General features: G+C 37.8%; 2 protein-coding genes across 2 annotated transcripts; one reads left to right on the top strand and one right to left on the bottom strand.

Annotated features, from left to right (window-relative positions):
* Window positions 1-6: 6 nt before the first annotated feature.
* On the bottom strand, window positions 7-1,944 carry LOC132192358 (clathrin light chain 3). Its single transcript, XM_088510989.1, has 3 exons — window positions 1,478-1,944; window positions 1,108-1,261; window positions 7-550 (listed from the first exon to the last, which is right to left on the bottom strand). Exons 1-3 carry the CDS (start codon window positions 1,858-1,860, stop codon window positions 179-181), a joined length of 909 nt encoding a protein of 302 aa, XP_088367115.1. The 5' UTR covers window positions 1,861-1,944; the 3' UTR covers window positions 7-178.
* A 2,217-nt stretch (window positions 1,945-4,161) lies between these two features.
* LOC132161777 (RNA polymerase II C-terminal domain phosphatase-like 2) lies at window positions 4,162-11,976 on the top strand. Its single transcript, XM_059571960.2, has 14 exons — window positions 4,162-4,431; window positions 6,019-6,492; window positions 7,105-7,315; window positions 7,564-7,721; window positions 7,825-7,895; window positions 7,989-8,094; window positions 8,226-8,312; window positions 8,542-8,683; window positions 8,793-9,160; window positions 9,261-9,318; window positions 9,994-10,058; window positions 10,158-10,211; window positions 11,162-11,786; window positions 11,890-11,976. The coding sequence occupies exons 1-14, from the start codon at window positions 4,162-4,164 to the stop codon at window positions 11,913-11,915; spliced, it is 2,715 nt and encodes a 904-aa protein (XP_059427943.2). The 3' UTR covers window positions 11,916-11,976.
* The last annotated feature ends 3,529 nt before the right edge of the window (window positions 11,977-15,505 follow it).

The raw sequence follows: 15,505 nt of genomic DNA, 5'->3' as shown, positions 1-15,505 counted from the left end.
AGCAAGTAGACAACAATGAAAACCTTTCTACATTGGCTAGACACATAACTACCATGCACACATACAGACTCACTTCCACATATCATACAAGCTCTAGCATATCTGAGTCACAGCCACTACTACATTATCATCACTGTTTAGTATCATACAAATTCTTCTGTAAACACTTGCTTCAATCTCAAACGGCAGCTAACGCCTCGGGAGATGCCGCAGCTGCAGCCTTAGGAGGAACAGCACTAGCACCACCAGCGGCGGGAGGAGTGGTTTTAGCGTCCTTTTTAGTTTCTGATGATGATGGTGGTGGTGGCTTGGGCTTCATATGGGGAGGAGGATTGTGCTTGAGCTTCAGAAGTATCTGACGCATCCTTGAGAGATCAGTTGGCTTCCCAGGCTTGGGCCCCTGGATCACAACAATTGCAGGCTTCTTCTCTTTTCCCTTCTTCCCCTTTTTCTCCATAGTCGGCACCTCATGCGGGATAAGTTCTCCAATTGCCTTCCAGTAATTCTTCTCAGCTTCGGCATGGAACTTCTCCCGATTTGCTAAAAATAGCTGACATGATACATCCAAATTCCAAAGTAGACAACGTTATTTGTAAGTTAAATACTGAGGCAGCAAAATTTAAATAATTTTATGTAAGAAATGAAGAATTTAGGGAAAATCACACTTTATTCCTAAAATTTGGAACGATTTTTAATTTGATTTTTATTATTTCAATTTTTGTAATCTACTCTCAAACTTGAAAATTTTCTTCAATTCGACCAATGTTATTTCAAAATTCTCATATTGCTCTTTTTTTTTTTAAAAAAAAAAATCGGGGTGACCATAATCACTCCTTTGACGATCCGGTTATTTTTGTACTCCAAATTATTTTTTTTAAAAAAATAAATAAATAAAATTGAGACAATATGAGAATTTTAAAATAACATTGGTCAAATTAAAAAACATTTGCAAGTTTTGGAAGTACATTACAAAAATTAAAATATTAGAGGTCAAATTAAAAATCGTCTTAAACTTTCAGGGTAAAAGTATAATTTTTTCATAAATTTAATAATTTAATTCAAAAAAATAATAGTTCGGATTTTAAGAATTGGATTCTGGCCACTCACCTTCTCCTTCTCCCTGTTAGCAGCTTTATCGTTCTCAATAGTAACCTTGCGTTTCCTATAGAACTCAATTTTGTACTCCTCCGCTTCCTCGATTATCTCCTTCAACATCTCTTTCTCTTGCTTCTCCTTCTCTTCCAATCGAATCGCGTTCAGTCTGCGAATTCATCCACAAATTTCACCGATTACTCATCACAACCCAACCAACTACATCGCCGCATATCTCTGTGTCTAGCTTTTTGATTGAACTTGGAAAATTAAAGTGAAAATTGAGCTAATAAATTTAAACCAAACAACAAAAAAAAAAAATCAGATTCAAATTCTTATGTCATAAAAACCTAATGATTATAGAGAAATGGTATGGTCGAGTCACCTACGCCACTCTCTCAGAGCAAAGCCCTCCTCCGGCTCCATCTCCTCCGGCGGAAGCAGGATCGAGCCGTCCGACGAGTCAAAACCTCCATCGAAGCCCTCGCCGTTCGGCCCCGGCGAGAATTCCGAGAATCCTCCGGTGGCGGAGTAGACAGACGGGGGCGAAGGGGTATCGGGAACCGGCTGCGAGGAGAATACATCGTTTCCGGCGCTGTACGACTGGCTGGAGGAGAAGATCGGGGACGAGTCGCCGGCGGCCGAGTCCTTCACTGACTTAGCTTCGAAATTCGAGAAGGAGCCGAATCGCTGAGACGGGAGGCGAGGATCGTAGCCGACGTAACCGTCGTCGTCGAACGGTCGGGTCGACCCGGAGAACGATGACATGGTTTGTGGTTCTCTCTTCGACCCAAGCCAATCGCTCGGCCCAGAGGTCTCGGCGAATCTCACGGGTCTCGTTGTTTCATTGTCATTTAAAGAAATCGCGTGGCTACGATGATATCAACGCCGTGCTACGAGGTCCACGGGAATTGTTGTGTGGGCTTTAGGCAGACATAAGGCCTGTTTGACAAATATTTTTAGAGGAAAAATAAAAAATTAATAGATTTATATGGCATAAAAGTGAAATGAAATTTTTTTTTTTGAATGTGAAGAAAATGGTGACTTTTTGAGTAGAAAAAGAATTTGGCTTAGCAAATGCCGCATCTTAGTTCAGGAATCGGATCCTCTCAATTTTAAATAAAATAGAGAGTTAAAATTCTCTTTTTTTTTTCTTTTTTTTTTTTTTTTTTTTTTAAGACAATTTTACTCCTATGAAATAATAGATAACTTTTTACCATTTAATTTGAAATGGAAATGATCCTTCTCACTCAGTTAAGGGGTTGGTATATTCCCAATTATCGAATGGACAATTGTCGACGTGATTATTGCCAATTAATCTCGTTGAAGTGTGTATTATATGGTAACAACAAGCATGATAGATCATTTTTTAAAACACACATAGATTGAATTAAATAACAAATATTGTTGTTTTTTGCAATTAGTGGTTTGTGTTTCACTAATAGTATTTTACAAAAATTGTTGCATAGAAATAAGATAAATGCTACTTTAACACATATTTTATATTAGTTCATATAACGTCGTCCGCCAATATGAAATGAATGTAAAGAATAACATTTTTTTTAGCACTAAATGTTGTTAAAACACACATTATCTATGTTTGTTAATGCATTTTCGTAACTTTTTCTTTTTTGAAAATTGTATTTTGACGTGACATAAATATGAGAGAGCGAGAGAGATCGTGTAGCCACCCTCAATGAAGGAGATGGTTGATTGTGTAACCACCTTTATCTTAGTTAGTGTAGCCCTGAAATCATTTCAATCTTATTGGAGTGGCCGCCTTGGCCTATTGTGGTGGTTGTGTGGCTTCTCTTCTCTTTTGTTAAAGGTGACTGCATAGTTAGTTAATTAATTTGTCTCTTTCTTCTTTTTTGTTTGTTTGTTTGTTTCTTTTTTTGCTTCTTAATTTTTTAAATAATCAGGTAACTCATGCTCCTACAAAAGTTTAGCACAAGTTTTATCAAAATATTCGAATAAAAAGAATATGTGAACATTATTTTATAAACAATATTGTATTTTGAACAACATTGTGTGTTTTTAGTTATTTGTTTAACATATCTAATAAGTTAAAATATTCAAACTGAAAAAATAAACAAAAATAGAGTTGGTTAGCAAACATTAACAATAACTTGGAGCAAAAACTTATTGGTGGTTAAATTCTACTAAGGTCTAAGAAGCTTATGCAAATAACAATGGGCCTTCGAAGACTTACTCAAGCTGAGACATGATCAATGGTAAGATAGACTAACCAAAACATGCCCAACCAAGCAGTGCCACCTAGTGTTACGTTACCATGCAACCAATGTTGGAGAAGATGGTTGGATAATATGAGTTTGTTGGTAAAATAATTCGAGAAATTCTACGCTCACGAGTTCAGATGATTAATTACGCCTTTAATCGGTCAACCAATCGGATTATGTAGCACTACAAAACAATGTGACAAAGATACACTCCTAATTCAACATGGACAATGAAAGCTAGACAAATCATATTTAGAAGAGGAAAATCCAATTCTTAATAGAAAAGGAAAAAAAAATAATAAAATAATAAAAACCAGCATTAATGTCATGCTTCGTCAGTCAAAAAAACGACTCTACTCGAGAGATCCACGGTCCAAAGGCGACTCTTCAAAAGAACCGACGTTTTCGGCTGCCACGTATACAAAGCGGTGTCCCACTACCCCGGAAAAAGAGCAACTCCTTTCCCTTGCTCGCCAAGTTGCGTACAACGATAGGATTGGTATTTTGGTAATTTCATTAAAAAGCAACACATAGTTAACCGACTCCCTCCGCCTATAAATTCAAAACCCATGCCTTTTTTTTGAAACCGTGAACAGTGCAATAGAGAGTGCAGAGCTCTGAGAAACTAAGTGAAATAAAGACGATAACGCTTTCTTCTACAGTTCTACTATTTTTTCGTGAGAAAAGAAGCGAAATAGAGACGATAACGCTTTCTTCTACAGTTCTACTATTTTTTTTGTGAGAAAAGAAGCGAAATAGAGACGATAACGCTTTCTTCTACAGTTCTACTATTTTTTTCTTGTTTGGCGCCGAATCAAATTTGATTTAAATGAGTCGCTTAGGGTTTAAATCCGTGGTCTATCACGGGGACTTGCGTTTGGGAGAGGTGGACGCTATCCGGGTCTCGGACCAGAATTTCCAGTTCCCAAACAACGAGATTCGCATCCACAGCGTGTCGCCAAGGAGTAAACGATGCCCTCCGCTCTCGATTCTCCAAACGATTTCTTCGTTTTCGGTTCAATGCAAACTCGAGTCGTCCTCGCCCGTCGAACAGTCGCATCTGATCAATCTCCATGCCGAGTGCTTCGACAAAAATAAGGTCACCACTGAATCCGCTTCGTTTTAAATTTTAAGACCTAAATTATTTTTTATTTTTGTCGCCGAGAATATAGCTAACAATTGAAAAAACAAGAAGATTGTAGGCCTTTTGGTTTACGGAATCTCGTGTCGAGGCGGGACGGATATCGGCATTTTTCCCGACCTACCTTGCACCTTGCGGGTTTGGAAATTTCAACCCGCTACCTGGGCAAACTGAAGCAGGTTCGGGTAGTGCGAGGTGGACCGGGGTGGGTATTGCGGGTTGAGTTCTTTTCCTTCGCTTCCTCGTAAAAGGAAAATGAAAGAGAGAACCTATGGAGCTTTCTCGATGAGCTCTTGAACGTAGTTTTCGCCGAAATAGCGATGACAGGCGTCGTAGACTTAGCGGACAAGAGAAACCGGTTTGTTCTTGCTCACGGCCACCACTCAGACCTAGTTGGACTTGTCGGTGGCTCATTGGACTCGCTGCAGGACGGACTGGAACGCTAACATTGCGATGCCATTGATGGGGGCTGCCGAGGTGGCCATATCAGAGAACAAAACAAAGAGAGCAAGAGAGATGAGAGAGAGAGCAAGAGAGGGAGAGAGCAGATGAGAGAGAGAGAGAGGAGAAATGACGTAGAATACAGAGAGAGTGGCTAAAATGATTAGGGTTAGGGTTTTTTCTTTTTATACCTATGCGGGGTGGGGCGGGGCAGGTACCGCAGGAAAAAAAAAATTTCTATACCCGCAACCTGATCCGCCCTGCACGAGTTGAAAGAAATCTAAACCGCACCCGCAAAAAACACTTAAAATTCACGGGGTAGATCGGGGCGGGTTTTTGCCCACCCCTAGTTGGAATGGAATAATTACTTCAATTACTTAGTTTAATAACAACACATATTTCATAATGAACTAAAATGATTAAAAAACCCATTTGATTTTTAATTTTTCTAAAACTCAAAAAAGAAAAAAAAAATTGGGCTTGTGGTGACCACCCCAATGAGTGGCTGGCCACCCACAGCATGCACTGGGGGTGACCGCGCCACCCCAGAGGACCTCACCGTGGCCCTTTGAGGGTGGTCGCAACCACCCCCACGGCCCATCCAGGAGTGGTCGTGGCCACCCCAAGGGCCATTGGGGGTGGCTGCTACGATGTGGATTGGGGTGGCCTAGAATCTCATTGGGGGTGCCTTGGGTGGCCGCCTCACTCCAGAGGACCGGCAAGGCCCTCTGGGCCTTCTGTGGGTGGCCGGCCACCCATATGATTTTTTGTTTTTTATTGCTTTTATTTTATTTTTAAGTTTGAGAGAAAAAAATGGTTTTTTTTTTAAAAAAATGATGTCATTTTTATGAGGAGTAGCTATTCCTCTTATTTATTTATTGTTTGTAAGGAATCAGTGATTCCCATGGGAATCCAAACAAAAAATTGACAATTTCATTCTATTTCAAGTGTCTATTCTGTAAAGCAAAGGAGTCTTGTATTGTTATTTAATTGACTAAACATCTAAAAAAATTGTAAGAATTGGAAATAAAATAAGTCGATTTTTATCATTCTCGTACTTTTCTTAATTATAAATGAAAAAAATTGTTTGATTTGGTTATATAGACGGCCGTGGTATTGATTGGGGACGAAGAAATTCATTTGGTGGCAATGCCAAGTAAGCAGAACAAGTTTCCGTGCTTTTGGTGCTATTCGGTTCCTGCAGGTCTGTACAATGCGAGCTTGGGGATGCTGAATCTGTGTTGTCTGGCGATCGTGTTCGATCTTGATGAAACGCTCATCGTTGCGAACACAATGAAGTCGTTTGAGGACAGAATTGAGGCGCTTCGAAGCTCGGTTGCACGCCAGACTGATCAGGTGCGCGTGTTGGAAATGATTGCCGAGATGAAGCGGTACATTGATGATCGAATGCTGTTGAAGCAGTACAGGGAGAACGATTATGTGGTGGATAGTGATGGGAAGGTATATAAGGTGCAATTGGAGGAGGTTCTGCGGCTATCTGATAACCATGAACGAGTTGTTCGGCCTGTAATACGGTTGCAAGAAAAGAATATTGTCCTTACTCGTATCAATCCTGAGGTGAGATTGTTTGTTTCTGTATCATCTCTATTAGATGCACCCTTTGGGTTTCATACCAGCTTATTTTCAAGGAATACTTTAACGGATGGAGCAGCTAGTAATGGATTTGGATGAGTTCTTACCTTTAGTTAAATGATCGATAATGGATACAAAAGGGGAACTTTCTAGATTGCTATACTAGATCCATATGCTTCATAGACTAGGGTAGCTGAGGAGTTAAATGGCTCAGTATTTGTACAACATGTGCGTGCTCACACGCTTACACACACGTCACCCATATTTACCGATTGATTGATATTTGTAATAAGATGTGTCCGAAGAAAAATGAGTAGCTTTTGCTGTAAATGATGATATGCTGATGCACTACAATCAGCTAGGAAACCTGAGTATGTATTACATGGTTTTTGCTTCCTGATAGGAGTTTCGACAGTAGAAGCATCCTATGGTAACACATTTAGGGATTTTAGCTACATTTATGCAGTCCCTGTCCAGCAATCTATGTGCGGGGTATCTAGTTTGGCTTCTGAAATGATAGGCTGTTCATGTTTTTTTTTTTTGGGGATGAATAACTGTTCCTTTTTTTCCTAAGGACTGGCTGTTTCCTTTGTGTAGAATCGTGATACCAGTGTGCTTGTGAGGTTGCGACCCGCGTGGGAGGATTTGAGAAGCTATTTAACTGTAAAAGGTAGGAAACGGTTTGAAGTTTATGTGTGCACTATGGCAGAAAGAGATTATGCCTTAGAAATGTGGAGGCTTCTTGACCCGGAGGCACAACTTATAGGTTCAAATAAACTCCTGGACCGCGTTATATGTGTCAAATCAGGCAAGTATTATGAGAATAATTCAACCTTTTTTCATGCTTGTAGGTTCTTCTCTTACAAATGCTTCTTTACATTTTGGCATTCATCTTGCGTACATCTCTGTTGAATTGGCATGCTCCATCCACCTTTAATTAAAAAGGAAAAAAAAACACTAATGGTGGATGTAGCTTGCTAATTCAGAATGCAAAGAAGTATTTCTCCTAAACGTAAATCAATTTGTAAATCCTTTTCTTGGTTCTTGACCTGACAGGCTCCAGGAAATCGTTGCTAAATGTCTTCCGGGATGGCATGTGTCATCCAAAGATGGCAATGGTAATTGATGACCGTTCAATGGTTTGGGAAGATAAGGACCAACCTCGAGTTCATGTAGTTCCTGCATTCACTCCTTATTATGCTCCTCAGGCAGAGGTACTTTATTTTTCCTTTTCTATATTTGTTGAGAAAAGTTCTTTTAATTTCCTTTCTTTTAAAATGCTAGTGACTTTTTGTTGTTGATTTATTTGTTTAATAGGCAGCTCATGCTGTTCCAGTCCTTCGTGTAGCAAGAAACGTCGCATGCAATGTCAGAAGTTACTTTTTCAAGTAAGAGCCCTTTTTTTTAATCAAACCATTTAACCATTCATTTTTTAGAATTTACTTATAGTTGCAATTTAAATATGTAATGCCTGCATCCAGAGAGTTCGATATGAATTTATTACAAAGAATCTCGGAAGTATTTTATGAAGATGAGGTGGTAAATTTACCTCCTGCTCCTGATGTGAGCGACTACATGATGCCAGAGGTATTTGAACTGATCTGATTCTCAAGCCATTGATGAGACTTATATTTTTTTTTCGTCAGCTGTTACCAAATTTAATTTAATTTTTTTTTTTTAAAAAAAATTTCTTATTATAAATAGTTTCTGAATTTCAGGATGCTGGATTTCTACCAAATGGTAATAATGCTCCCATTAGTGAAGGGATGAATGGTGTCGAAGTTGAACGAAGGTTAAACCTAACGGTAGGTTTTTAATATATTAGTGGATGTGGCTTTATTAGTGAATGCTAAGTGATTTTAGCATTATGAGTCAACATAATGAATTGGTTTCGATTGGCAAATGTTATTCTTATGACAAAATTTTCTCCATTTCTGCTCCTTATGTGCATGTAGCATAATGGGACTTTGATTATTTATTTACATTTTTAATTGCTTTTTTTTTTTTTTTTTTTCTCTCTCTCTCTCTCTCTAGGATGAGAAGTATATCAACGACTTGGCTACTCCTTCATTGACAAGTCGTCCTGAGTTAAGATATGAAACCTCTCAACCTCCTCTTTCAATCTTACCAAATGTCATCGGCCACGCATTTACAAGACCATTGATGCCTTCTCAGAGTATTTGCCTTATTTCTCTCAATATATTTATCCTTTGGACAGTTTGATTTCCATTATGAAAGATATATGCTCAATGTCTTCCCATATTATGTCTCCAATTATATTGTAGAGCCTGGTTTACTTGGAGCTCCCGTTAGACAAGATGCAATCTCATCTGATCGTGATTTTGATATGAAGAGAGGACTCCTTACAACAAAGCGTGGTCCAGATATAAGGAATCAAAGCTCAGGTGAACCTCCTATTTTGTCAAGATTACATACACAATCAGCATCAGTGATGCAGCCACATGGAGGCTGGTTGGTGGAAGATGATATCAGTAGAGGACATTCAAATAATCAACCTTTGGGATTTGTTCAAGATGCTGAACCATTAAAACCTGATAAACAGCGTGCCCATCTAAATCCAGTTCCTCGTAGCACACCAGGATCTACTCCTACTGGTTTATTCTCACAAACATCCCAAGTGAAGGTTGAAGAGGTTTGTTGTGAATGTTCTATGAGCTTACGATATTACTTTCTGGTTTGGACAATCATTTTTACAGGTGGCTCAGTAAATTTTTCTTTTTGCTGATACGCAGGCATGTGCTGTTTATGGTTTGCAAAATCAAAATCTTCCACTTGCAAGTCAGCTATCAGGTATGGGAACTTGCAAAATCATGAATTCATGTATCTTTACAACTAAAATTAAAAAATCATAGGTTTTTTAAAGACTATTGAGTTAGTCTATCAAGCAAGGCACCCTTTTGGGTTTCCATGTATGAAACTCACATAGATACTCCCTCATCATGTATCAATTTATTTTGTACTTACTACCCACCACAAATCTTTCTTTTTGACTATGAAAAAAATCTTGAAGTACCAACACTAATTGCCCTCTTAAACAACTTGGAATAACTTTCTACATTTCCATGTGTTTTCTTATTTGGGAACTTGTGTTACATGCATAATTTGTTGAGAATAAGCTTATCCATGGATAATTTGTCAGTTTCTCCTCTTTGCATCTGTTTATTAGTTCCTCGGCTTTAATGCTAAAACCTCACTTTCTTGCTTCTGTATTGCAATATCAACGTATTTAAACTTTCTATCTTTTAATTTATTTTTTAAATTTTTTATAGCTTTGATTCCTGCATTGAAATCAGAGGGATGGGAAAGTGAAATTGATGTTTTACTATCCTTTTTGCCTTTGCTGTCAATGATGAGCTTGAATAAAAAGTTTGATGATGTGTTCTTTTTATGAATGATGTGCCGTTTATGATGAGCAATGCCTATCTAGTATCTATATATCTATTAGCTGATTGAAGTTTCTTGCAGAGGTTGGTGTATCTGAAAATCAGGTGTCCAATAGCAGAGAGGTTGCACGTAGATGCATCTCCAAGGTAGAGATACATTCTGGGTTGACTAGGGATATATTGCTCTATTTTTGGTCCTCCCTTTTCGTTGTTGGGCTGTTCACCATATTATGTCCTATCCTGCAGGTTGAATTCAGGTCTGTTGTAAGCACCAGTAAAGATTTGCAATTTTCTGTTCAGGTCAGTGTAACTGTGTTTCCTTGTTAAAAGTTATTTTGAATCTTTACTCCTGTCTGAACATCCATCCATGATATCATTTTGTATTGTGCGATAGAAAGTATATATTTCTTTTTGTGAGTTATGAAAGAATGGTTCAACTATCACCATCAGTTGGTTAAATTACAGAAATGCTTTTTCTGCCATGTGTTTTCTCCCAAGTTGTTGCTCGTAGTGGTTGATTTGTTGGTCTTACTATTTTGAGTTGGATTTTATTGGACTCTTTGAGGACTCATCAACATGAAAAATATATTAGTTATGTTAGTAGAAATGTATCAAATGCGTATGATAATGTACAGAAACGGATTTTTATTTCTTGGTTTTTGTATTAAAAACTACATGACTCAACTCAACTAGCTTCCACCTCCTCGTAGGGCAAGGGCCTAGAGTAGTCGTACCTTCAAGGAGGGTGGTGGTGACCTAGGTTTAGGATTAGGGTTTTCTATAAAATCCTAACCCTTAAAAACCTTGCCCTATTTTTTTGGGGAAATTTTAAAGGGTTTTTTTTTTTTTTTTTTTTTTTTTTTGAAGTTTTCTCATAAATCATTTAGGGTCGATTTTCTTAGTGGGAGTGGAATGTGGCTCCTAATTGGAAACCTAAGACAAGGTGAGATTCCAATATGATTGGAATGTGGTTTCCTAATTTGATTAGGATAACCATATATTGTTGGATAGGTTCCCATTTGACTGAAATATTAAACATGAACATAATCATGGCATATACATTTTGGAAACACAACAAATATAATGTGAAACCCAAAAGAAAACATAGCATATTTAAATTGTCTTCTTTTAACCCTCTCGCCACATTTTTGAATTAGACTACTATATTGACTAGATCAAATTACGCACAGTGGAAGCGTAGTTTTGATGAGATACTGACAACTAAAAGGCACAATCTTGTGTTGTCTCAGCCTTCTCTAGGTTTTCCAGCTTTGGATGCCACTCAGGAGGACAAACAACAATTTGATCGTTGGAATCATTTCAACGAGTTGGCGAGAACCTTCATCTTGACATCTTTGTCAGATAATCTCATGGACGGCCTTTCACTCGATTCAAACATGTTGGTTAGTCTGAAGCAGAAATTTGGTGAAGAAAATAACGCTGCTAGGCAGGACACGACAAAGAGTCTAATTGATACTAGAATGACTAAAGAAGTTCCAGTTCGCAATCATTGTCAAGATATGATTGCATGCTTAAAAGAACTGGAGGTGTTGGATGCCAAGATTGATTGTCAACCTCGAGTGGATGAGATCCTCGAGTCTCTGTCAGATTCATTCAATCAATACAAACGTAGTGTTTCCATGAACAAAAAGGCGAATAAAAAGGCTTACAAAAAGGTTCAAGTTGCTTCTTCTGAGTCGAAAGGCCGGAAAAAGAAGAAGGGTTTTAAAAGAGATGGCAAGCAAGTTGCCATAGGAGTGAATGGAGCAGGGAACAAAATAGTAAAAGTTAAATCCAAAGGAAAGTGTTTCCATTGTGGCGTAGAAGGGCATTGGTTAAGAAACTGCCCTAAGTATATGGATTTCAAACGCCAAGGTAATGGTTCTTTCTTTTAGTGGCAAAATGCTTTGTAGTGAATCCCACTGGTTGTTGGTGTGTGGATTCAGATAAACTAATCATGTTTGCAATGTGATTACAGGGGTTTTCAAGAGATCAAATAACTGAGAGAATGGAAGATGTGCTTGACCCTTGAAGGAATGTAGATTTTAGTTTTATCTGTTAGAGTAATTTATTTGTATATTGAATCAATAGTTGTAATTTTATCCGTCTATGGATACTCTTTTTACAGAAATTTGATTTCTATAACCTTTTGGGTAAATGCTATTAATATCTCTATTTTGAAATATACAATCGCAATAAAGAATAATTAATTGCTTATCTATTTTGAATTTATTACTTTTGACAAGTAATAGTGCGTCCAATAAATTTCATTATTTATTACTTTCATTATTTATTATGAATATCGCGTTCAATAAATTTCATTATTTTGTGACATTTGTGGATGATTTTTCCTTTATGACTTGGTTATTTTTATTGAAAAATCGCTTAGAGTTATTTTCTGTCTTCCAAATTTTTCGTAATATGATTAAGACTCAATTTTCTCATAAAATTTGTATTTTGCGTTCTGATAATGCCAAAGAATAGACATCTAGTTTTTTTGTCTCTTATTTGTCTGATAAAGGCATTATCCATCAAACCTCATGTGCTCACACTCCACAACAAAATGGTGTGGCTGAACGCAAGAATCGTCATTTATTGGATGTTGTGCGTTTTCTTTATTTCGTATGCATGTCCCCAAACATTTTTGGAGTGATGCTGTTCTCACTGTTTGTTATCTCATTAATCAGATGCCCTCCTCGGTCTTAGATGGTGCTTCTCCACATTCGCTCTTATACTCTTCTTCACCCCCGTTTGCCTTACCACTTAAGGTTTTTGGGTGTGTTTGCTATGTTCATAACTTGGGCCTTGACTATGATAAAATTGATCCTCGCTCTACTAAATGTGTTTTCCTTCGTTTTTCCACAACTCAGAAGGGATATCGTTTTATAGTCTTGTTCTTCGCCGTTACTTTACTAGCGCCGATGTCACATTTGATGAGTCTCTTTCCTATTTTCCTGTTAATGCGTCTTTCGAAGCGTCCACCCTTAAGCCCAATGTCACGTCTGTTTCGCTGCCTGTTCCATATCTCTCTGAGTCTGTCGTGTTGCCTCCACACTCTTCTGCTCCTCTCCAGGTTTATACATGTCGGCCACTCCCATCAGCTTCTGCACTTCCACCATCATCCGTCCCGTCTTCGGATCCGTTGTCACCTGCATCTGATTCCTTGCCCATTGCCCTACGGAAAGGTACACGTTCTTGCACTACTAAACATCCTATCAGTCAATTTGTATCCACTAGTTTTATCTCCATCCCATTCTTGCTTTATTTCCCATCTTTCTACTATTTCCACCCCAAAGACAGTGCAGGATGCCTTATCTGACTTTGGTTGGAGGCAAGCTATGAAATTGGAAATGAAGGCCTTGCATCAAAATGGTACGGTGGGAACTTGTTCCATTACTGCCCGCTAAGAAGACTGTTGGTTGCAAATGGGGTATACACGGTTAAGTTTAATCATGATGGTTCAGTTGAATGGTTGAAAGCTCGTTTGGTTGCTAAGGGTTATACCCAGACATATGGTATTGATTATGATGAGATGTTTTCTCCAGTTGCCAAAATCTCTTCCGTTCGTATTCTTATTTCTTTGGCTGCTAATCTTGATTGGCCCTTATTTCAATTAGATGTCAAAAAGGCATTTTTACATGGGGATTTACATGAGGAAGTTTATATGGAGCAACTCCCTGGGTTTGTTGTTCAGGGGGAGTATCAGGGTTGTGTATGTAAGTTAAAAAAGCAATCTCCACGGGCATGGTTTGGGAAATTCTCAGCGGCGGTTATAGAGTTTGGTCTTCAGCAATGTCAGACAGATCATTAAGTATTTCACTTACATAAAAGTGTAGGCTACATTCTTCTTGTGGTATATGTGGATGACATCGTGATTATAGCTAATGATTCAGGAGGCATTGCTTGATTGAAACTGTTTTTACAACAGAAGTTTCACACAAAAGATTTGGGAAAACTAAGATATCTTTTGAGGATTGAAGTTGCTAGATCCCGAACAGGTATCAATTTATCCCAAAGAAAATATGTACTTCATTTGTTAGAAGAGACAGGTCTTCTGGGTGCTCGTCCTGTTGACATTGCAATGGATCCTAATAAGAAATTAGTAAAAGATGAAGGGGAATTATTTGAAGATCCTGGTAGGTATTGTCGTTTAGTTGGAAAGTTGACTTAACTTACTATTACTAGGCCAGGCATCTCATATGCAGTGAGTGTTGTTAGTCAGTTCTTGAAGGCTCCTAGGGTTTCACATTGGGAAGCTGTTACTCATATTATTCGATATTTGAAAAGAGCTCCTGGCCTTGGGATCTTGTATAGACCGAATGGACACCTCTAGGTAGAAAGGTTTACTGATGCAGATTGACTAGCAAGAAACAGACGGTGGTGGCACGGTCCAGTGCCAAGGCAGAATATAGGGCAATGTCTAATACTACTAGTGAATTGACGTGGCTACAACATTTCCTCCAGGAGATCGGATTCGCCGCTCCTACTTCTATCCCGTTATTTTGTGATAATCAAGCTGCTATACATACTGTGTCTAACTTTATCTTTCATGAAAGAACCAAGTATATTGAGGTCGATTGTCATTTTGTTCGAGATAAGATACTCAACGAAGATATATCTATACCATTCGTGAAGTCTGGAGATCAGCTAGCTGATATGTTTACAAAACCCTTGTGTCGGAAGAAGTTAGACTTTATTTGTTCCAAGCTGGACTTATATGATATATATGCTTCAGCTTGAGGGGGAGTGTTAGGAAAGTGTATTAGGGTTAATATGTTATATGGGTATTTTGGTCTTTGTATTCTAAGTTTCAATATATATATATATATATATATATATATATATATATATATATATATATATATATATATATATATATCGTTTGAGAGGAGATGGGCTGTAAGAGAATACTGACAACATCCCCTATTCCTTCTTCTATTCTTTCTTTCATACAAACTAACAGGATGTTAAGCTTATCTCAGGCTGCATACATATGCAAGGTCTTGTAAACCTTTGGCATGCAAGACTTTAAGAATCCCTTTGGGCATGAAGTTACTCTTCCTAGGCATGTGTCTCCTTGTAGAAGTAGGATTAAAAACCTTAGCCTCACCTTGAAATACACAGCCATTGGTGTTCCTAAGAAGCTTTTGTAAATTCGGTCAAACAATTAGTTTTGAGAGTGACATAGGGAAAATAAAAAGAGCTCCAATAGGCCTAGGACACTTACCATCCTATGACTTGTCATAAGTTAGTGTTAATTACAATTGATTCCACTAAACAATTGTAATTGTACTCTAGTATTTTATTTTTGATTATTCATATAATCCTAGTGACATTCTTATATTATTAATACATTTAACCCCTCCATGAAATAATCAGAAGAATTAAAATAATAAAAGGATTGTCACTTTAATTCATTACCTTGTCATGTTTATATTTATATTTACTTCTTATACTGGTCATTTTATTTGCCTTACCTTTACACTTTTCGCTTCTTCAACTTGAATTAAATCACTCTTGTGTCTATACATTCATTGGTCTTCATTGCATTTCTTCATAATATTAAAAGCTTCTATAGCTACTTATTATCATAT

This window comes from Corylus avellana, chromosome 10 (assembly GCF_965113065.1).
Source record: "Corylus avellana chromosome 10, dhCorAvel1.hap1.2, whole genome shotgun sequence".
NCBI lineage: Eukaryota > Viridiplantae > Streptophyta > Magnoliopsida > Fagales > Betulaceae > Corylus > Corylus avellana.
The sequence above is the reverse complement of the archived record's forward strand: the minus strand, read 5'-3'. Positions and strand labels throughout refer to the sequence as shown.